Raw genomic sequence first — 22,677 nt, forward strand, 5'->3', positions numbered from 1 at the left:
ACGGAAATTCCACGCTCTGACCTTCTCTGTGCCATTTCAGATGCCCCAGTTCACAAAATGTTAACCGCAGGGCAGCGCATGTTAAGGCAATGTGGATCACAAAGCCTTAAGTGTAGTTAGACCGAGCTCTTAAACCTGTCCTATAATTGCAGGCGCTGTTCATATCTGCATAATTCATTGTCAGTACCTTTATTCTTATTTTACGTGGCCAGGGAGGTTTAGTCAGGGTTAGTAAGAGTAACTGGGAAGCGCGTAGCAGGGAAGGTTAGAGGAATCGTTTCAGAATCCTGAATTCACAGATGGTATAACGAGAGAAACGTTGCGCATGAAGTTTGTTTTCATACACGTGGCACAGAAATGCTCACGCCAGTGGTTTTCAGAGCACTGCACAGCTGGCCAGATGCTGATTGCAGTTACCAATTAAACAGCTTTGCTCTGTGAGAGGAGCCATCTGTTACTGCTCAGGGTTCCGCTCTTGCCAGAGGTTCATACAGACCTTGTGCCTAAAGAGTTTACTAAATGTACTGTGTCCTAGCTTGGGACTCTCTGCCTTCTTTTTCTTGGCTCCTTTAGTCTGGGATTCTGCCGCCGTCTTCGGAGCAGGCTGCCCACCATGGCCTTTTTCCACTTTCGATCCCTTTCGTACAACAGCATTTGAAGTTGAATACTTATTGCAGAGTTCTTATTTGGTTCAGGAAAAACATTCACTCATACATCTTGTATTAAACCCAAACATTTCCTTTTTGCCCTAGACAACAAATTGTGTTTTCAATTCTCAGTTCTCCTTGGACTTTCTTTGACATAAGTAGCGAAATAAATATAAAAGCTAGGGCGATCCAGTTGACTCAAACTAAACCACAATTTGCCCTCCAAATTCTTCACTAAACAAAGCTCAAAGATCGAGACTTCTGTACTTTAAATGTGTGAGTAACCAACTGAATTTGGGATTTATCAGTTTAAAATAAGCAGATACATAAATCATTGAAAATGCCTTCATTCTTTTTATTGTAGTATTATAGGGACTTTAAAATGCTTCACGTAATGCATTATTTATGAAAAGGGCAGTATGAATATTCATGATATATATGTTATATTAAATATTTTAAATCCCCCAAATGTTCATGAAGTAAGTTAGAAACAAAAGTATCAGAAAAATAGTAGTGATAGACTGATACTGAAAGGGTTGAACCAGAAAGAGCTGCTTCCTTTTCCTGCCGCTCTAAACGCCCGCAGAAGGCAATCAGCGCCCACTGACATTAGAGACGGGATCCCTCAAAATCTAGGCACCACATCGGAAAACCCACTCCTGAGTGCTATAAATTAAAGAAAAACATTGATACTGATGTCTAGATGGAAAAAGCAGTATCAGGCTATTTTTAAGCCGACTCCCTGCAGCTCAGTGCAGGAGCTACCCCGCCTGGTGGGCAGGGTGGAGGTGGCCCTGCTCAGATGCGTGACTTTTCTACAAGTCTTGAAGAAACTTGCGTAACATTTGCTAAAACATTCCATTGAAACTTTTTACAGCATTGGAAAAAAAAAAAAACATTTCCAAATTCAAGAATCTCTTAAAAATTTCACTGTTCAAGCCCCCCCCTTCCCTTCAAAGTTCAACACAACCCCCTGGATTTATCAGTGCAAGAAAAAAGCTTAAAATTTCATGTTATGGACAATAAGGGTGGGTTTTTTCCCCCTTCCCCACCATCTTCACCTTTTCAATAATAAAAAAGGAGGGGGACACAAAGCCACAAGTATCTAAGGTTGCTTAACCGAGCTTCAACATAAACAAGTTAACAAAAGAGCCTGTTCTATGGTAACTGCACTGTAGATATGGGCATAACATTGACTAATCACCAATAACACAGGGTAGAATTCTTCACCTTTCAGCGGTTCAGTGTCAGGTTTTAAAGCAGTAAGATGTACTTAGTACAACAGAAGATGTAGTATTTTTTACTTCTGCTTGCTAGTATCCTGGACTTCATTCTGGTCTCCCTGAAAAATTTATTTCCTGATTTAATTAAGAATCAGGCCCGTATATAGTGAAGGAATACAGATTTTTAAAATCCTGTTTCAATGACAGATGACCCAAGCGTTCACCCTCCAGGTAATTAGCTTGTCCTTCCGCAAGCTTCAGTTACACTTTACATTGCACATTTTCTTGTACGCTTGAACAAGGCAAAAATAAAAGCTTCCAACCAGAAAAAAAGCTTTAAAATGAGTTGCCAAAAATTTCCAGGAACTATGGAAGCATGAAGAAACCCAAACTCCAAAGAAACAATGAGCCTACAGGATTTACAACGTGAAGTATCAAGCACTGTGGTCCACCACGACTAGCAGGGTTAGGAGGAAAGGTCCAGGGTACAGAACAGACCACTCTGAGCACGTGAAGTTGAGATCTTTGTCTCAAGCTTGTTTTATTCAGTGCAGTTACACGCTCCCTACAAAGTGCTTTGTACTATGGAGACGCTGGGGCCCGTCGCGTCGAAGTTGGCCCTTCCCCCCCCCAATATTCTGCGCCATTCACTGAGCGCTTGGGAATACCGAGATGCAGGGACAAATCAGGAGCTGCTACGGGAGGGTCCGATCGGTGGCTTGTGGCAGGTGTGATCGGAATGCCATGCCGGTTAGCATAACCCCGCAGAGGGTCAATCGACCCAAGGAAGTATGACTCAAGTCAAACTCCTGTGTTTACACAGATGAAATGACAATCATTAAGGGCGCGCCCAGGCTGCTGAAAGCCTACGTGCCTTTAGCCAGCTGATTAAAGCCAGAGGCGTTGCTGATGACAGCACGTTGCTACAAAACCCACCAAGATCCGCTTTGCTGATGTCACACGCCTCTGCATTTCAGCGGGGGGGGGGGGGAATATGCCGCCATGCTTGGCAGAGCCGAGGTGGGCAGCGGCTGCTTCTCAGATTTATGAGCAAGCTTGTCTCTCCTCTTCGCCGTGGGAGAGCACTGCCCAGAGACCCTGGGGACGTACCAGCCCTTGTGTGACAAAACCCAGCTCCTCCCTGCAAAGGAGGCGCACGAGCAGCCAAAATGACAGGGCGGCAGGACTCAAAGGCACAGCGGCCCCTGCGCCAGCGGCACTCTCCTAAGGCTCAGACGGCACGAAGGGGAAAGCCCCGCTTAAGAACACATCCTTACCATTAAGACCAAAGTTATTTCTCAGAAGAAATGCTTATTATTTCATGATACATGTCAGCTGAAAAATCTGCAGCTTTTTAATATGACAGTGGATAAATTCACCAGTATAAAATATATTTCCTTTAATGTAGTGAAAATGTCATTCTTTGTATCAGGAAGATCACGAAGATAAAGAAATTCTTTGTAAAAAAAACAACTCCCATTTAACCTCTATATAATGAGTTTGCATATCCTGCTAGTCATCTGGATGTGTTTACCCTCAGAGGTGTGATAGCAAACCAAACCCCAACAGCATATTTGTTTCCCAATTACAGTACGCCCACACCAACAGTCACCTGCTAGAGAAGCACACGGGTGCGCTCGATAAGGTCGGGTGAGCAAACAGGACTCAGCAACTGGGGTTTTCAGAAATTGCTGAGAGCGCTACAAGTCTCACTGAAACAGTGCAATTCGATAAGTCCTTTTTTTGGATATCTTGGAAGACCTTTAGCCCTGGTTGACCATTTCCAGAATTATTGTGCTATAATCGGGGAGTGACGTGTATCCTCCATGTACTCACTAAGCTGTCTGGAGAGCCTGACAGCACCATTTCAGTACCAGGTGATATAAAAAAATTGAACGGGACAAAAAGGATAAAAAATAGGGCAGAAAACAAGAGTGTTGATGCCTGTAGTGATTTTGGCTACCTGATAGTTGCATGGAAAGACCATTTCCTCTTTTAGGGTTTCATTCTTCATGTGTTAATCAAATTTTATCACTGGCGTTGCAAGAAAAACTTCAGTTATTAGTCACAACAATGCATAAGGACATTGAATGTTCCCAGTTATGCAGCCAGTGATGTGCCTGGAAGCCACTGAAACACTAGAAGACAGAAGGCAGCTTAATACAAATTGTCTCACTACTGCTTCTGTTGAAACCCTTGTAAGTTTTGGCACTAACAGAAGAGGTAAAAAGGGGAAGGAGTCTTTGAACACCTGCATTTTTCCATTTTAGAAGATTAAAAAAGAAAAAGTGGGAAAACCTAAACTGTAAAAAACATTAAAAAATTTGTTAAATATGTTGGATTGATCTGATATTTTCAATGTCTCCAATAGCAAATGAAAGCCATAATAATGAAGCTTTTCTAAATTCACATATAAAGGATCATCACTGCTCATGGATGCTAAAACCAAGTTTCTTCTTGCCAGTGGAATCCAAGAACAGATGGTTCGTAAAGAGGCAAGCAAGAGGCCACATCTACCTGTTCCACGGAGGAGCGTTTTCCAGACTGGTTTTGTACCAGTCGAGCCAATACTGATTTCAGTTCCCAGCAGGAACGTCACACGCTTGCAGTCAGCCTGATGCATTGTATTAGAACAGCTTGAGCATTCAATGCACCCCACTTAAAACCCCCCCGATCCTCATCTCTGCACGTAAAGGGAAGAATCCTGAGCAGTCGGGGAAGGACAGCTCTCCCTGCAAGCCCCAGAGCTGCTCAGAGCAGCTCCATCGTCTTCCTGAGGTTTCAGCTGCTGCTGGGACCGCCAGCCCTGACCGCAGCACAGGGCGTACGGGGGTGCTTCAGCCAGAGGAGTCCCGGGGAGGAAATGCTGGGATCTCCTTCTGCTTTTTACTAATCTCAGTGGGAAGCTGATCCTTGCCCATCCTCCTGCCCCGCAAGGGGGACCCCGCTGTAGCTGTGGGTGCACTGCCGGGGCAGGAGGGTGGGGGCCGGCTCCTGCCCACCCAGCCGCGGAGCAGCCCAGGCGGGGGGACCTCGCTGCTCCTCCCCGCCGGGACGTGGCACCTCCAGCAGGTATAAAGAGAGGTAAAGCAGACACGCATATACGTAACTGGAAATGAAAAACCAGAAGCTTTTTGTACAGCTCTATGAGCAAATGGAGTTTTCTGCGGACTCGGAAGGGTTTCATCGCAGGGACCTTTAGTTTTAGATCAAGGACAAGTCAGAGGTATGACCAAAAGCACTACCAGGTCATCATAAACCTTGTGGAAAATGCTGCAGTTTGGATCTTAATTGTAATATATGGTATGAAAAATTGCACTGTTTATGCTCACCTTCCTTTCAAATTTATTCAGGGGAAAAAATATTTTAAATGACTTCAAATTATAACAACTGGGGGAAAAGCAACACACTGAAGAAATACCAGTGTCAAAAACATCTAGTGACCAGTGACAGCATGAGGAATCTGCCTACCTTGTCTTCAGAGTCACTTTTGGCTTCAGCTTTGCTTGGGGAGACCTTAAATATTAGAGAAAAAACAAACAGTCACACCCAACCCAATCTTCCAGACAATCCGAAAGACCATACGTCTGAAACTAGCAGGTTTTTCTCTAGCACAAAGGTGAAAGAAGTGCAAGTATTTCTTTCTCCCCCATTTGGGAAGGTTTCTAATATAAATATTTTGAGAACAACTTAATGGCTAAATTGAAAAATATCTGGACCGAAGATATATTATTCAAGCTTATACATCCGAATAATCTATAAAAATGAACTTTTAGAGATTTTACAAAATGAAGTTCCATCATGAAGAAAATCCTTAAGACAGCTAAATACCTCCAGGTCTGCAAGTATTTATGCAGAAGAGGAAGTTTCCAGAGTAGGTCATAATCTTTGACCATAACTGCACTGTACCTACACATCTACCACTCTTCAAATCATTAAGGCATCCGTTTGGCTTCATTACTCCTCGGTGCCCGTGACAGTGAATATGTTACTTTTAGCTCAACTTGTCCACATGGGATATTTTTATAAGCCATCTAAAGAGATGAGAAGGAAAGGCAAAAGCTTACCAGCGTTTTAAGGAAACTCATGACGGAGTTGTCTACGGCAGCAGCTGGTTGGGGGTTGCCTTGTTTTACCTCTGCCTTTTCAGATGGCTCAGCAGTGAGACCGTTGACACCTGCCGAGTCCTGCTGTAGGTCTTTTTGGTTGCAGTCATCTATCTCCTAAAGAAAAGGGGGCAGAGTTTCCTCAGTCCTAGCTTGCTTAATTTCCAGTGGAATGCAAAAGTAACATTTGTGACTTGCATTATGTTGCTCTGAGAGTCACAACCCTAATTCCAACCATACTTCTCCAGCCTACGTATTCAGAACAATCAAGCATTTATACAACTCTTTCCCCTCTTTTCTAATATATTCAGCATTCGCCATCGGTTGGAGGAACATTGTTCTCGGCTACCAAGTATAACAAACACAAGTAAAGTTGCACACGGCATCCCAAACAACACTGCTTTTCTCTTTTCAAGGCTGAACTTGTGAATAGGAACAAATGCTGAGATTTTGGCCTTTGACAGCTCAGTGTCTGACTGTGCCATACAAAGATTGCTTCCGATACTCCGTGTTCTGTGATTCCAGAAATAATTTTTATCTAGCAAACACAAACATGGTACAGATTAGAAGAAGGAAAAACGCAGCAACCCTAAGTAATTCTTCTGAGCCAGATGGAGCTGCCTCCTCTCCTCCTGGAATTACGGTTCCCAGAGCCCAAAAATAGTTTTCCAGTGCTCAAGAGCTCAGAAGTATGTAATATTAAGTTACAGTTTCTCTTTAGACACCTAAACAAGGGTCTGTTTTTTTAAAAAATCTCCTCTTGGACCAGTTTTGAAGAGCTTGGCACCCTTCTAGGCTGAACTTGCCTGCCATTCTGGCCACTTTCACCTTGAGCCTGCACAGGTAAAGCCAACACAAACATTGTGCAGGAGAGAGCAGCTCGAGACAAGTCCTCAGGTCCCACTCAGCATTTCCTTTTTTTGACATTTAACAGTACTACATCAGGCTCGAAATGTCCGAGTCTGATAATAACCCTCCTCCCTTTTGTCTGCCTACAGTGTAAGTGCAAGGCTGGCTCTGTCAGTTGTTATTACAGTAAATGGTGCCCAGCACGATGGTGACCTTGACTTCGGCGGGGGATTTGAGACGTTATCGAACGGACAATCACTGCAGTGCCAGAGTTCTTCAGCAAAAGTTATCGTCCCCAACTGTTTAGACAGCATACACATCTGGCCATTTAAGAAACAGGGACTTAGGAAGCAATTGTTAGGATACTAGATGCCCAGATTATGCCAGAGGAAAAATCAGGACAAGAAATAAAACTGATGAGCCTCTCCAGCTGTTTCCAATAAACAGCATCTTTGAATCACCGCTCTCAAAGACTGCCTGGAGGTCTAAGTGACACCAAGGCGTTTTTCCTAACCTGCCAATTAGATGTAGTTGTTCAGTGCCATTTTTACCAGGAAAAGTTAAACTAAAGTTGTGCTCTTGAGCACTTTTTCCGGCATTGGGCGATTTAAAATACCCCACGATATTCGTATGGGATTTGCAAAGGGCATACATTTCTGGAGGTCACTAAAAGGAGGAGTAGACTAAAGATGCCTAAGTGTTTTAAAACTTCAGAGGGCTAATTTGGCATCAGGAAAGAAGAGCATGGAGCAGCCAGTCTCCACACAGCATTTAAGGAGTTAAAATACGCAAGGTTTTAGTCGCAAGAAGAGACTTCAGTCTAATTCTCCACCCACCATTTTCCAAGTTTACCCAGGAAGAAACAGAGCCCAGTAGTTCAGAGTGCTTCAACAGGCTATTGAGAAGTTTCTTACAAGGGTCTAACACACCACTTTGTCCCGCTGCCAGTTACGGGCCAGAGTGGCTCCAAGAACAATATGTCCCATGCAGAACACGCGTGGCCACGCCAGCTTCGGCAGCCCTGCTTCCAGGGATGCCATCTAAAGAGCTCGGGTCGCATGAAAAATGCTGGCTCTATTTCAGATACTAAAGGAGCGACAGAGGCGTGAGGCGAGGGAGCAAAGAAGCAGGAGGCAGAAGATGTGTTGCTAAACAAAACTAGCTTCATAACTGAAGTAGTACTTGATGCTATCAAACAAAACCAAACAAACTTATTTTTTTTAAACACACACAAAGCTCTCGTATTGGGCTGCACTGTTTAGGAGGAAGGATCTCTTCGCAAAGCATTGTAGCAAACGGCTGTTATCAGCAGAGACCGCCTGGGACAACTGCGGAGGTGGCTGGTACCACCGCTGGCAGCAATAGCTGCTCCAGGGTATCTCCCTGCTAAAGCCACGCTTTGCCCTGCAGAAGCGAGAGCTGTTGCAGGCTCTGTGGAGCTTGAGGCACGACGCCACACAAAAAACCATCCCCGAACTCTGACTGGCAGAGCACAAATGGGCCCCATAATGGCCCAGGGCTGCACGAGGAACCCTACCCCAGCATCCCCGAGCCAAGGCTGCCATCAGCTACCCAGATACCGCTGAAATCTGGACTCTGATAGATGCTGTGATCCCTCTTGCGCATTCATGGGAATCCTGCTGTAGGAAGGCGCACAGACTCAGGCCATCAGCATATAAATCAGGGAGAGATAACGTGGAGTCCTACAACATCACATTTTCAGAGCCGTAGTCAAATAACCACAAAACCCCTCTGTCGCAGCTCGCTGCGTAATGTGCTGCGCAAAGCCCCGGAGGCAAATAAGGGAAGAAAACTCTAGAAATAACAGAAGAAAGTCAGTATTAGAAGTTAACAGATACTATGTAAATGTTGGATTCATTTCTTTGAGGAGCCAAATTTGAGGGTAATAAACACCTTAAATACTTGTACTGTAGTTTCAGTTCAGCCATTAGAAAAACATATCAAAAGAATGTATTCCTGCCAGCACTTTTGTTCGTATGAATCATGGCTCAGTGAAACATTTCAGGCATATAATTTATCTTTTCTTTGGCTCCCATAGTAAATGCTTCATGAATTAATGAATTCTGTCCTTGTTTTAATTATGCTGTGTTCTGAATGTAGTTTTGTAGACCACAAAAATAAAGAGTGGTTCACCAAACACAGAATGTTTGTGCAGCTCTTAAGCTACAACTGTGGAGCCTCTCTCTTACTTACCAGCAATGCTGTTTGTTTTGTGTTGGCACTCTATTCAGGGAAACTTTGCTTTGCTTTCAGCTTTTACAGATACTACAAGTCATAATCCACCAAATAATAATAAAAAAAGAAGCTGTTGGCAGCAATACCTGGATTTTTAGTATGATTATTTGGTAACAGTTTGTAGTTACTACAGTAACAGCAATTAAATTAGTCTTGGTCATTCTCCCATCCTACATGAGAACTGGCAACTTTAGAGGGAACAGAAGGCAACTGTGCTGCAAGGCAGAGCCACAGCCTTTGTTTTAGAAATGAAGTTAAAGTAAGTTTGGCAACATATCAGAAGTTGATATATTTTTCCCAGAAAAGGTCCTTAACTCCTCTCTGCCTCCACCATATACTCCTTTTCGTGTTTGAAGAGTGAAGAACAAAAATTACAGTGCAGAAACTCAAGGGTAAGGTTAAATTTTCACTCTCCCTGTGATACAGTTCTGCCAGTCATTTACACTGAGCAACCTGAACCCCGATTTTGTGAGTCCTCAAAGATTGTCGGTGGAACAGCTTTAAGCACACGTGTGTGGAAGAGGCACAGTCACTTTTTTTAAAGAGGAGACCCGTCCTCAAGCAGGCCCCCAGGCGCCAAAAAGCTGTTGTGTGGGGTAGGATCCTGCAAAGGCTTACACACATACCAAACATAGCCTACAGCTGACGAGTGCCTGGGATTTCCAGATTATTCCCATTAGTGAGGTTCAGGACGTGGCTAGGTATAAGCTGAAAATAATTCAAAATTAAGAAAGCTAGGCATTATTGATATAAAAAAAGCTTGATCTGAATGAACAGTGCTTCTAGGATCTCAACTGGCAGAATAAGATCTAGATTATCTTGTCCTGTCCCCTGATGGTTGCTCATTAAAAACACTTCCTTACTCGAGCTTTCCCAACACGACTCTTTGCTACCAGCAAATGTTTAAATCCAACTCCTGGTTAAAGCTACTGCAGATCGTTATTTCATTAGAGTTTCACACTTCAACAGCACCAACCGTGACCTTTCACACTCTGTAGTTTGCAATCACAGCAAAATAGGAAATTATGCATTTTGCATTTGATCGTAAAAGTAACAACTCCTGCGAGCCACGGGCAAAACTTATTCTTTGTGTGTATTTGTCAAAAATATCTGCAGGAGTTTACAGTGTTGAAAAGCTTTACTCTTCTAAGCTACAGACAGAAGTACCAGTATGCACTCAATAGACTCTTCATCCTGAATTATTCACCCTGTTCTGTTTACGTAGTGAATGACTTGATATTCTGCTAGGTGGAACCTACGGAATTCTTTAAATGCACATATGTAGCTTTCTGAAATACCAGTGATGGGTGCCACTGTTGAAGGGCAACGGTCAAAAGCGCAACTGTTTAGTCTTATAAAAGAATCTTCAGAAAAACAGGAAAATTTTTAAGTTTATACAAGAAATGTGATCTTAAATTTGAGGAGGCATAAGAGAGAAGACAAAGCAGAAGAACAGAAGTTGAAGAAACTTTTGGGGACAACCTGCAGCATCATTAGTGCAAGCAGTGGGCATCTTGTGAGCTACGCTCAACACTATTCAAAGCATTTGCGATCATCCAGCAGCCTTGCTTGGAAGCCTGAACTAGGCCAATAAAAGCAGTTATTAAAATGGCATTTACACATAGATTCTGATGAGGGGACCGTGCAGTTGGTTTCTCCCTCCTCTTCCCGACATTGGGCAGGATTTGAGCTAGATCATCAGTTAGCCTACGCTGGCACCTCTCCATCGCAACTAATAAGAGTTATGCCACTTATCTCCATCCAGGGGATGGACTTTTTCAGTGGTTAATTACCTGAAGGTTAATCCTACAGTATTTTTGCTGATATCAAACTTTGCAGGAAGTATAAAATCTAAACATCTCTGTTTTCAGCTCCTTTCTTTGATTAGCGTGTTCTCTCAGATAAGTTACTTAATTTCTTATACCGTGTTCTTGTCCTGTAAAAATCAATTCTAAGGGACCACGTTTCCTTAACTAAAAAAATCTCAATAGCTAAGAGTGCAAAAATTGCTACCACACAATATTCCTTATTCTAGTACGTAGGGTATGCAACAAGCAGCTATGGCTCAAGCAGAGTAACTATTTTAAGAATGGCACACAACGTGCTAAAGAACTCCTTTAAAACCATCCAGTGTCAAACTCCAAGCTCCTAAAGCACAAAAACCAATCTGACTTTCAGGTATTTTTCCTTTCATTTGTAGCTGGCTGCTGTTCATCATCCCGGCAACCGGAGCGTGAGCACAGCGCGCTCGCCCCAACCTTTCAGAGAAATACCGATGCATTCAAACCGGAGCTCAGACGCCCGCGTTTATAGCCACGAGGCAGACAGCAGCGCTATCACCGCTCCGCCGTAGGTGGTTCTCCCACACCTCTATTGAACCACCCCTTGGGGGGGGGGGGGGGGGCGTTACCTGCAATAATTTTAAGAGCAACACCGACTTGTTCACGCAGCCATCGCGACGTCAAGTTGCCCTGCACTATTAATATTCCTAAGAGGTTTCATTAAGAGAGAAATGGATATTCCTACTGAAGCACTTGCCTTCCCCTGTGGGACGCCGTTTGATGTGCTCTGTAATCCAGCAGCCTCTTTCGCTGTGATGGGCCCGTCAGGAAGGTCTGAAGTCTGCCTTTCCTCCTGGGTATCAATTTGCGTTTTACTCCTTTCCTTCCCCTTCTCCAGTTTGAAGATCCTGTCAAAGAAGGTTACTTGTTTTGTCTTTGAGGCGGCCGCATCCTCTCCCTCAGGTGTCACCGATGCGGTGAGATCGACGCCACAAAGCGATGCTGCCGGCGGGGCACAGGTCAGGTTTTTATGTGCGCCTTCCTCCCGCGCAGCTGCCGCGGGAACCTCCACGCTGTCACTTGGTGCTTTGTTCGCGCCGGGCGCCTCCGAGCTGACATCAAGTTTCGCCGATCCAAGTGATGAATCCGTAGCTGGATCTTCAGTACGCCCTGGTACAGACCATGAAAACGCAAAGACAGAGCGGGATTTAGCAGATGGCAGAGCTCTGCTGGCAGCGCTCCCGAGACTCTGCCCGCCCGCGTCGGGAACGGGGCTCTGCTCCATTGTCTTCGGGGAAGAAACGGCCACATTATCCCGTGCAACACTTGCCTTTGCATCCACTACAAACAGAAGCATAAAACAGTAATTATCCAGCACAGCAAAGAAGTTATACTGGTTGTACAATTAATCACGGTGACCTCGCTCTTTAATAAACTAGTTCTGAAACATGGAGCCTCAGGGAGGACCACACAGACTGCGGCTTGTTTAGAGACCCTGTTGTCTTCCCGCGCTAAATACGAGCTGCCGCTCATCTATCAGACCTGCCCGTCTGATTTTCTTTCCTGTCATTCCTCATTGAGGCTGGTGCAAGTCTTACATTCTCCGCAGCCCCCGCTCAGCTGCCCAAGTCAGAGAGCGGCCCAGGGTTTTGACTACTTGGCCCAGTGGACATGCTGAGGATATTTTACTTTCCAGTTAAAATTAAAGAGGTGATACATAAAAAAAAAATCAGTAAGGCTCGAGACAAAGTTATATATTAATATATTACACTTTCCTCTGTCAAAGCTAAATGGGAAAAAAGAATGGAAACTGCGAGGAGCGGCTTCGTTTCCCGGCTTGCCAAACCACCCCCCCAGGGCTTTGCAGTCATAACTTATTTCGTTCCTTTTTCCAGCGCTGCTCCTTGCCTCGCTGCCTGCTCTCTGTAGTGCAGTTTCTACTTGCACTTCTCTATTGTCTGTAGGGTAGGTTAGTTTAAGCCTGATTTGAATACTTATAAATCACGTCTGAGCCAGGTTTCTTATCCTTATATTTCTCTTTACCCACAAACAATATGGCTCTTAATCATGTTCCCCCCTGCCAAAATTCTCACAAGTAATTCCCCTTATGTACACACATGGCCATCACACGAGATGTGAAATAAATCTTTCCCCTTAAAAGTGCATTTTATGATTTTATATTACAGCGACGCTTCGATAAAAGAGCTGAGGTGAAAATCCCTAATACTGTATATGCAGGAGAAGGGCCCTGCTTTAGAGAAGACAAAAGAAACAAGAAACAAAAGACTAAAAAAAAGTCTTTCTTGTATCTGTTTTGTGGATGGGAGACTGACTCACAGATGATGTGAAACCCCAGTGAACAAGAGGAGGCTTGTTGAGAGGTAAACCTTGCGGCTCCCCCTCAGCTTGAGCTTCTCTTCCCTGCTTCGACTACAATATATATCTGATCTCCCTGTCAATCATTGCCACAGATTTCAAGGATGAATTTAGATCTACTTAATTATAACTATGAGAAACTGACAGTCTCAAAATGACTTGCTAAATTAGAATTTTAAAATTGTCAGTTTCAGTGTAAAATTGAAATTATTTCAAATTATAATTGTAATAGTCTAGTCAATATTATGCCCTTCACGTTTTACTTTAACAGAAATAAAACCGCAGATACCAACAAAACCCGACTGAAACGCCTGTCTTCCACGGTGCAGACCTTCACCGTTCAGTTTAATCTTTTAAATCCCTTTTGAAAATAAGAAAGCAGCACATTTTTAGATCACAGCTTTCAGAACCACCCCATAGCCTTTCACAGCAAAGCTACCCCAACTTTCCACCCCCAAGGCTTTTGCGTGACACCACTCAAGCACCAGCAGGCACCGCGTAACGCGTGTCTGTCCCCCTCGGATGCTGTCGCCCTGCGGCAGCGCTCAGGGACCCCGGTCACGCCCCTGGGCAAACGCAGGAGGAGAACAGAGCCCCAGCACCCAGCCGCGACACCCCCTTCCCCACAGCCTCAACCCCGTGACCCAGAGACCCCGCTGGACCCTGGTTCCACGGTCCAGGCTTGGTGCTGGCTGGCAGGAGGTGGGAGCCCCCATAAACCCAAGAGCTGAGACGAGCCGGGGCGTGCAGCGCGCTGGGGAATCTCAAGTGCCTTCACCGAAATACTCGCTGGCAGCGGAGGCAACCGCTGCCAAAGTAAGGGCTGCGGTGGCAGGATTCACAACTGCGGCCAGTTTTACCGGCCGCCGGGGAGCTGGCTCCTAACTTCTCTACTTCTAGCATTTTTAACCTGATATTTTCTTTCTCATTGTGTTTCGGGCATAGGCAAGCATGCAGAGGGGCCAGAGCGCCTCGGTACAACCTGGTCTGTCCAGGTAAATAGATATTTATTTCTTTATGTGCACTCTAATGGAGAAAATGTCTTTCCCTGGATTCTCTCTGTTACTAGTCATGTAAGAAAATAACTCACATAGGCAAGAACCCTTTGCCAGTAATGTTCTTCTGCAGTATTTCACGAGCACCTATTCTAACATACTGACATGCAAAGAAAAGGTACGCATAACTTGCTACTCAACCACCTATTCAGTCAGGGCCACTAAGTATCAGTTATAGTTTCCTAAGCCTCCTGCAGTGCTGTGTGAAAAAACTGAAGCATTAAATTCTAATTTTAGTTGGAAACTTGGGAAGGAAGCAAAAAGCAAACCCTTCCCCAGCTAGAGAAAGGAGGAACAACATCCACTGGAAAATAATTGTAATAGATGCTGAACTTCTGCTTTATGTAACAGATAAAAATGAAACACAGGAAAACTCTCTTTAGTACAAAAATAGGAATATAAGCTCATCATTAAGAAAACCAACCAAACAAAAAGTAGCTCATGAACCTATCAAGCTCCTTTTATCTCTGATTATCATGGAAGGAATGAAAGACCTGGAAAATATCACCGGCCTGAGCTCTGTAGCGTGTCTTCTGTGTCAAAACATGCAAACTGTTTGAGGGAAAATCTGCTCAGACACCAGGCAAAGCAGATCCCACCACCAGAGAGGAGACGCTAATGTGGTGGGCTGAGCAGAAGTTTGACTCATGCCATATTCTCAGCAAACTGCAGGACAAACGCTTTGAAATGGCAGTTTTGGGGATGAAAAGCGCATGATATTTTCGTTTTTAAAGACACACACAAATGCCATTCCTTCCAAAATTACTGCACAATCCAGAGGCAGAATTAGGAATAGAAGCAAAACCTCCCAAATTGTAGGCCAGGTCTGCAAGTAGATCAAAGCTGCTCACTCTGGATGAAATTAACTGCTCTGAAATGAAAAATCAATACACAATTTACAGCACTGCTGTAAGATTGCATTTCATACTGCTACACAGGCAGTTTCCTTCCAAGTATTTAACAAAAAGACAGACACACTGCAGAAGATTCATCCTTCCTTTCCCTTCACTTCATCAGGGTACGTTAAAAAGGCAATACTAGAGCTGCACAAAGTCCTTCTTCTGTAAGAGCGCACTCAAAATAAGGATACTTTTTCCAAAATTTGCTAGATTAGACCAACATTTTTTCCTTGACTTATAAGAAAAACTGTACAGACAAGAGGAATGGTTGGTGCAAGGTTATGCCAGTACCATTTCCCCACTGAGAAGTAATTGCTGACAGACTTTCTCCCCCTTCCTTTCATATCCTTGACTTTTTAATCACTTCCATAGGCTGAGGCTGAAGAACAGCACTATGTTTGCTGGCACAGACTGGGACCGAGTCCGCAGAATTAGCACTGAGTTTTAAAAAGCAAGCGCTTAGGTTTTAGTAGGCAGATCCAGAAGATAACGTATTATAACGGACAAAGCCTTAAGGCGAGCACAGGCGTTAAGCTGATGATGCCAGCTGCAAATCTGACCGTACAGGTACGGAATGATTTCTTTCCCTTACGGGACCTAACGTACCCGGACGCCGTGGGCGGGCAGAACTGGGGAAGCATCGGTGTAGGGTGCCTGCAGCCAGGCACCTCTTTCACATGTGTTTGGGACCAAGACGCAGCCCTCGACCAGAGGGAAGAGCAGATGCCGGCAGGAATCCTGACAATGTGACTGACATGAAAGGAAGTTCAGAGCCGCCAGTCTGACATAAATGAAAAGGCTGCCTGAGCTTTTGTCAGCTGATTTGCTTTTGCTAATCAGTGGGAATATAACCAGACTTCAGCCTGGTGCACGTAACAGATGGCAGCCAAACTCCCTCAAGTGGGACCAGAAGCAATTCTGTCCAGCCTTTCCAGATTGCCTTCCCCCCTCCTCCGCTATAACCCAGTTCTCTCTGAAGCTTAGTTTGCTCTTTTTATTCCTGGCAGCAGCCTCGGCCACGTACTAGGTAGGCATCTATTTTTGATGCTCAGTTTGCCCGAGTTAAATCCTTCAGTCGCTGTCTCAAAACATGCTCCTTTTCCTCAGCCTTTGATTGCGAGGCTGGTTTCAGCACTTACGGCTGATACTCACACCCTCACGGTTAATGCTTACACGTAGGGAACACGTAAAATAAAGGTCCTGTGGTGTCGTACATGGGCAGCTTCTCACCTCCTGCCATTTATCCCGGCTCTTTCACAGGGCAAGTAATCTTTAGCTGTTGAACAAGGAGCAACTGGAACTGGCAGGGTCTTCAGCATAGACATCTCCTGTAGGCCACTAGCACGTGAACAGGGCATAAAATAAATGCTAGGAGAAAGCGTTTTCTGGTGCTGTTGCTTTTGACAATGGGGAAAAAACCAAACAGGTTTTTTTGAGACTGAACAGAGCAAGCCATCAGCAACAAATACGGTTGGAGTATCTCTGGCTATTTTGACTACAAGCCGGTTACAAACAGGTATTTTGCTCAGCAATGTGATTATAGCACCACAGCATTATCTTGTTCCCTGGAGTTCAGGTAATCATGGAGACAACAGATTTTTAAAAGCCATGAAGGAACCACTAAGAGCTACGAGGCAACATTTGGCACTAAGAAGTCCATCAGTGTAGGCCAGCACAATGGATTATAATAGCCCTGAATGAATTACTGCAGCAAATACTAGGCTTAAAAATCTAAATACCTAGCAATGAAGAGTGAATTTTCTAATTCACATTTCTGATAGAATTTTATAGATATCGCGCAGGTCAATTTTTCCTTCCATTATTTCGAACTGAGTTGGTATCAATGTTGCAGTTTTCAGATCTCCGCGTATATATCGTGCTTGCGTGGGAAACCCCCAAAAACTGCTGTGACAGGACTAAATGTGCTTCCAGAGCATTAGAGAATTCCAAAGACAATTTTACCCTTTCTTAAAAGAAAAAACATATTAATTCTTTTGCAATCTTGCTCAACCATTCTATGCAAATAAAGTTGACATTTATGCTCTAAGAATTATTTTGTTTCACTAAGTTAAGTAGCATTGTTATTTACCTAATAGATTTACTGAAATTCATGGACATTGGGGAAGAGAAGCTAGCAGCAAGAATAGTATAGATCATTCTTAAAAAAAACCAACCAAAACTAACACACATTGTGTTCCACACACCTTACAGGCGCACGGAGTTATTGCCGTACACTCATTTCTGTAGCTACTGGCTAGTGGCAGAATTTGCTGAATCGGATTTATCCTCTGGAACAGGCGAGTTCCATCTCAACTGAACTTTTCTTCCTTGCATAATCTTTATTAATGATACTAATAATGAGCGTGTCATTGTTTTAATCAGCATGTAATTGCCAGCCAAATACAAAGATTTTCCCCATTTTGTCCTCCTGATAAGTTTCTGCTAGTAGTTCTGATAGTAGTTCTGATAAGTAGTGCAAATCTCAGCGACATACGGCTTTCAGTTCTGGCCGCCTTCTCTTTACCTGTTGTCCACCAGGTACTTACAGTACTTAAAGTTCAAGGAGGCCAACAGAAAACATTAGGAAGAGTCAGGATCAAGTTTGCTGTCCTTTTGCTTGCGAAGCAACGCGTCACGAAGTAGCAGTAAGGGCACAACTACTAGTCAAATGGCATTTCAGGAGGAGAAGGTGGATGCTGTGCAATGTCTGCAGCCCTGGTGATCAATAGAAGCGGGAAAGGCAAGTCATGGAAAGAATCCCTAAGTCCACACATCTGTCAGCCTGTTTGAGCAGAAGCAGCAAATGCAGGGATCCAGCCAGCAATCTGCTCACCCAGATGTGAAGCAGATGGTGACGGGGCTCTTCCAAATAACATTACTTCCTCTGGTCATATTAAGTTAACTCTCTGGATTCTTTTTTCATTATATTAGCAGATATAGATTTCATAGAGTCATTTATCAACTATACCGTTTAATGCACAGCACATGGTCAGATCACTGGCAATCACAGAAATGCAAACTAACAAGACCAAGACCACAAACATACCTCTAACACTATTAATAAAATCCTCTTGCTCCACTTGCTTTCTTTGCAGCTCTTTTGTCTTCCCCAGAAGTGCTCGCTTTCTGACCATAAAATAGATTACAGTACTATTTCTTCCTTTATTTCATTTTAGAAATACTATCAACTACATTTTCTACAGGAATAACTTCTATCTCCAAACAGCCCTTGCACTTTTATTTCACCAAGACCTTGGTTACATTACACAAGCCGGCGAGATTCCAGTGGTATCTAAATAGTTAATGATTTTAACTGGTTTTTAAACAATAAAGTTAAAATGCGAGTAATATCAACACAGGACAGTAATTTTTCAACTTGCTGCTTAAACTGATTTAGTAATTACATTAATTAGGTGATCCATTTAAGTAAAACAAGGCCATATGCTTCATTTTATATATTGTGAGTGAAACATACACTTATTTTTTAGGTCTTCAGACAGTGTAAGTCATCTGGCTTTTATTTACTTCCCAGAACTCTGCTGGTTTACACCAGCAGAAACACACAGCTACAGGCTTTTATTTTCTAGGAGGCAACCATTTAAACTGACTTCTTACAGCTAGATGGCATTAGGGATTTCGCCACGGAACAGGGGTTCCCAACTGTAATCGGTACCACCTGCATGTTGCCATACCGGTCTCTGATTATTTTTGTCTCAGCTTAGATTTTTCAACTGGATGTAACAGGCTGAGAGGTTTCCCTTAACAATGAATTACAAAATATTTTCATTCCTTAAGGAGACTGGGGAGAACTGCTGGCTTTTATTGTATCCTGAAAACAGAAGGAAATCCAACGCAAGGAAAACATTGGTGAAATTAAGGTGGCTGCATCTGCAGAGACGTGAACTGAAGTAATGCTGCTCCAAGCAAGCACTGCCTGAACGCTGCTCAAAAAGGGTCCAAAGCCAACAAGAGGTGGAAGGAGAAATTAATGAGGTGCTGAAAGGTGAAGGGAGAGACATGTTTGTGGATGAGGGCAATTGCCCATGAATATGTGGAGATAACTTTTCAAAACTACTTGGAGCCAAATGTTTAATGCTCAGGCCGTGTAGTTCACACCACATTTCCGAGATGTCAGCGCTGGAAGTGGGGCTCAGCTGCCGACAGGCACCTTTCCATGGGGAGCCCAGGGTCCAGCCTGCCGCCGGTGATGGCTCAAACACCCCCCAGACTGGTCTGAAACGGGGTGCCCTTGTGAGCAGTGACTTACCCATACCCCCGGCAACTACTCGACTTCTACACTAACACCCACGGTTTAGACATAATAGGGGCATACTGATTTTATTTCGTTTGTGTCCAGAGAAACAAGTTGGGGTGTGTGTGTCCCCAGCTCTTGTTGACTTGGCGGTAGTTGAATAATATCCAATACGGTCTATAACAGCAACAGGAGAGAGTTAATCAGGGTTATAACATCAGTCCTGCGACACAGTTTTAATAAAATCTTGTAAATAGGCCTGACCTCTTAGTAATAACATTGCCAGCCACGCTGCATTCCCAGCTGTCACTTATCGAGCTCTATAAATTACTGTGCTATGCCTTAAATTCCCTAGAATTCAAACACAGGTAGTTGACACAGATGTTGTTTACAAAGATGTCAGTGCAGATCAGAGGTGCTCTGCTCCCGTCAAGGTCTGCTACAGCTGAAATGAGAGCAAGGCAGGTTTCTACATACGAAAGGCACCGCTAAGGCCCAGCTTCAGATCAGGAGTGGCATTTCACTGCAAAACCTCAGGTCCAGAGGCAGTTACGTTATAACATCACTGCAGGTCTAATGCTTGGCCGCCTTACAGTACTTTTCCCAATCATTTTTTTCTAAATGACAAACAGGACAGGAAAAAAATATCCCTGTACATATTTCATTGTTAACAAATAATTGTTTGGTATCTTTGAAGTCAAAGCAATGCAACTACTCAAGAACACAGGACCAGAAATCACAGAACAAGATGGAAGCGTTTCAACGAACAAAGAGGCACTCACATTTCTAGCATATCACTTGCTGAAATTGCTGTGAAAGGATCAGAAATAGGGTTTCACACACACAAAAAAAAGAATGCAGAGGTGGTTTCTAAGACTTTACAGTCTTGTAGATGAGATCATGTAGCTGGGGCCTGGATTTTATTTTATTTTTTAATTTTATTTTGGTTTTTGTAACTAGTTTGCAAGGAGTTTTGCAAAATTTTCCTTTATTTAATATTAAACTATTTGAAACACCCCAGAAGACTGAGTACAAGCAGAATGTTTCAAAATGATGTCTTTTATTGCAGCCACTAAGAGAAATCCCCCCCAAACAGTTTCCTACTCCCTTCTTTTTCCCTGTGTCACTTTAATACATTACTCTGGTCTTTAAATAGTTTACACCAATACACTCCTTTTGGGCCTGCCTGATTCCCCCACCCTTTCCTACACTTGCTAGTGTAGGAACCTGGGGCGCTCGGTGAGCACCCTCAGAGTCACAGAGCTAAAATGCCAGCTCAGCAGGGTGAACTCCTCCTTTACCAGCCTCGGGTATCCCTTGAGACGCCTTCCTCGAGCTCCTTACGAAACTTAAATCGAGTGAGATGCATTGACCTCATTGGTGTTACCTGGAGCAATACAACAGTCATTTTTATGGCCCGTTACTGCCTTACCTCCTCCATCCATCCCAAGATACTCCACTTCTGCAGAGCTTGCTGCAAAGCAGCTGTTCTAGCCTGCCTATCTTTAGGCATCATTGTTAGGTAATTTGGGGATAGACCTTTAAGCCTCGGGCACTTGGTTGATTCCTTTTATAAACAGAAAATTATAGTGGCTCTCCGTAACAGCCCAGTCTCTGCCCAGTCCCAGAGCGGTGCCCAATGGGACCAGAGAACAGGTTTGGCAAAACAAAGCCGCCTGGTCAACAGCACGGACGTGTGTCTTGCGAAGGTTACTCCACAGTGGTTGGGGAATATTTTGAAGCTCAACAAATTTGGTTTCTAGCCTGCATGTACTTTTTCCAATGTATTCAGTCCCCTTGCGGCATTGTTTTTGTTGGTTGTTTGTTTATTTGTTTGGTTGGGGTTTTTTAATCGTCTCCTACATCCCCTCCAGACTATGGGTTTCCACACCAGTGGATATTTCAGTCTGGCATCCGAGCACGACGACATCACCTGGTGACTCCCTGCTAGCAGCAGGGGTGCCATGGCATTACTTAAAGCCAGCTTGCTCTCCCTTCCAACACGCGAACTGCTCTCGTACTCCAGCCTGCAAAACAGCATTTCACTGTGCCCCCCACAAACACAAAACCTCGGTAACGGCCACCGACCCTTGCACTGGTGCCGTTGCCACGTTCTGCCCCTTTCAGGAGCCCCGGTTTGTGCTCCTTGCAGCAACGATCCCTCCAAGGCTCTTAGAGGCACCATTTCCACCAGAGCCCAGCGCGGGGGGAGCTTGTCACGGGACACCCTGAGGTTTGCACAGCAACCTGAAGGGGACCAGTGCCAAACCACTCCTGCCCTATCATACTTCACACTAACCAAAATCTTTGCTCTATAAAACCACTTTTTGTGGACCAGATGCAGAACCAGATCCTCAGAACAACTAAACAGCTTCCAGAGGCCTTTGGAGACGTTTGCCTATTTTACTCTTTGTTATCTTTAAACTTTCAAGCTTCTGAAAAAACCACATGTACTGATTCACAGGTAATTTGAGGCCATGCACCAATATTTGTTGTTGCTCCAGTATAAACCTCTCTCCACCTGTCTGGTGAAAAAGAAGTGCAAATATGCCACCCTTTCCCAGTACATACCTTCACCATTCATTGCAGGAGCATGAGGCTGAACGAATGCAACAGATCCATTTTTAATATTGTCAGGAGAGTCAGACAGAGCCTGAAATAGCAAATAATACAGTTCTTAGCACTGAGTAAATCATGCAATTTGAAAATTGCAATACTGCAGTAAGCAGGGAAGGTGGGAGCAGACAGCTCTTGCGTACCTGATAGCTCTTTACCATGCATGTATTGTCTTCTTCAGCTTCCTCTGGGATGCTCATTGTATTCCCCATAATTCCTGCAAGGAGGAAGGAAAAAGAAACCTTTCTTTGTCATTAATATGCATTTACTGCCTAATTCAAATTAAGAGCCAGCCAATGGTGACAGACTTTGGCAGGCTGTTTAAGTTCCTAATAAGCCCCACCTGCCTCCCCAAAGGCACCTGCCCCCGTCACCGGGCTGCACCCACCGCTCTCACTCGAAGCCAGTTATGCACAGGGGCTCACAGCTGCTCACTGAAAACGGTACAAACTGGTCCTGTTGGCTGAGGAAGACTGGGTGCAATCACACCTGCATCATTCATTAGGACTCAGTCTATAGTAACGTGGAGTTAGCAGCAGAATAAATTGGAAAAGACTAAAATCCATGAATCAGTGGCTTGGTGGGGGTTTATATTTTTGTTTGGTTTTCATTTAAAA

General features: G+C 44.1%; 1 protein-coding gene across 3 annotated transcripts in view; it reads right to left on the minus strand.

The window, feature by feature from the left end:
* BCAS1 (brain enriched myelin associated protein 1) overlaps nt 1-22,296 on the minus strand; it is a 50,384-nt gene extending 28,088 nt beyond the window's left edge. Inside the window, exons 1-6 of one of the 3 annotated variants that reach the window (XM_064465256.1) lie at nt 22,204-22,296; nt 22,016-22,097; nt 11,620-12,203; nt 5,938-6,093; nt 5,342-5,386; nt 497-637 (exon numbers count right to left, since the gene is read on the minus strand). In XM_064465256.1, coding sequence (XP_064321326.1) covers nt 497-637; nt 5,342-5,386; nt 5,938-6,093; nt 11,620-12,203; nt 22,016-22,097; nt 22,204-22,272 — 1,077 coding nt within the window. In that variant the 5' untranslated portion in view covers nt 22,273-22,296. Of the gene's footprint in view, nt 1-496; nt 638-5,341; nt 5,387-5,937; nt 6,094-11,619; nt 12,221-22,015; nt 22,098-22,203 lie in introns of those variants that run through there. The other 2 variants (XM_064465253.1, XM_064465254.1) reach the window with 2 other exon arrangements.
* Nucleotides 22,297-22,677: the final 381 nt, after the last annotated feature.

Source organism: Phalacrocorax carbo, chromosome 14, assembly GCF_963921805.1.
Source record: "Phalacrocorax carbo chromosome 14, bPhaCar2.1, whole genome shotgun sequence".
Classification (NCBI taxonomy): Eukaryota; Metazoa; Chordata; class Aves; order Suliformes; family Phalacrocoracidae; genus Phalacrocorax; species Phalacrocorax carbo.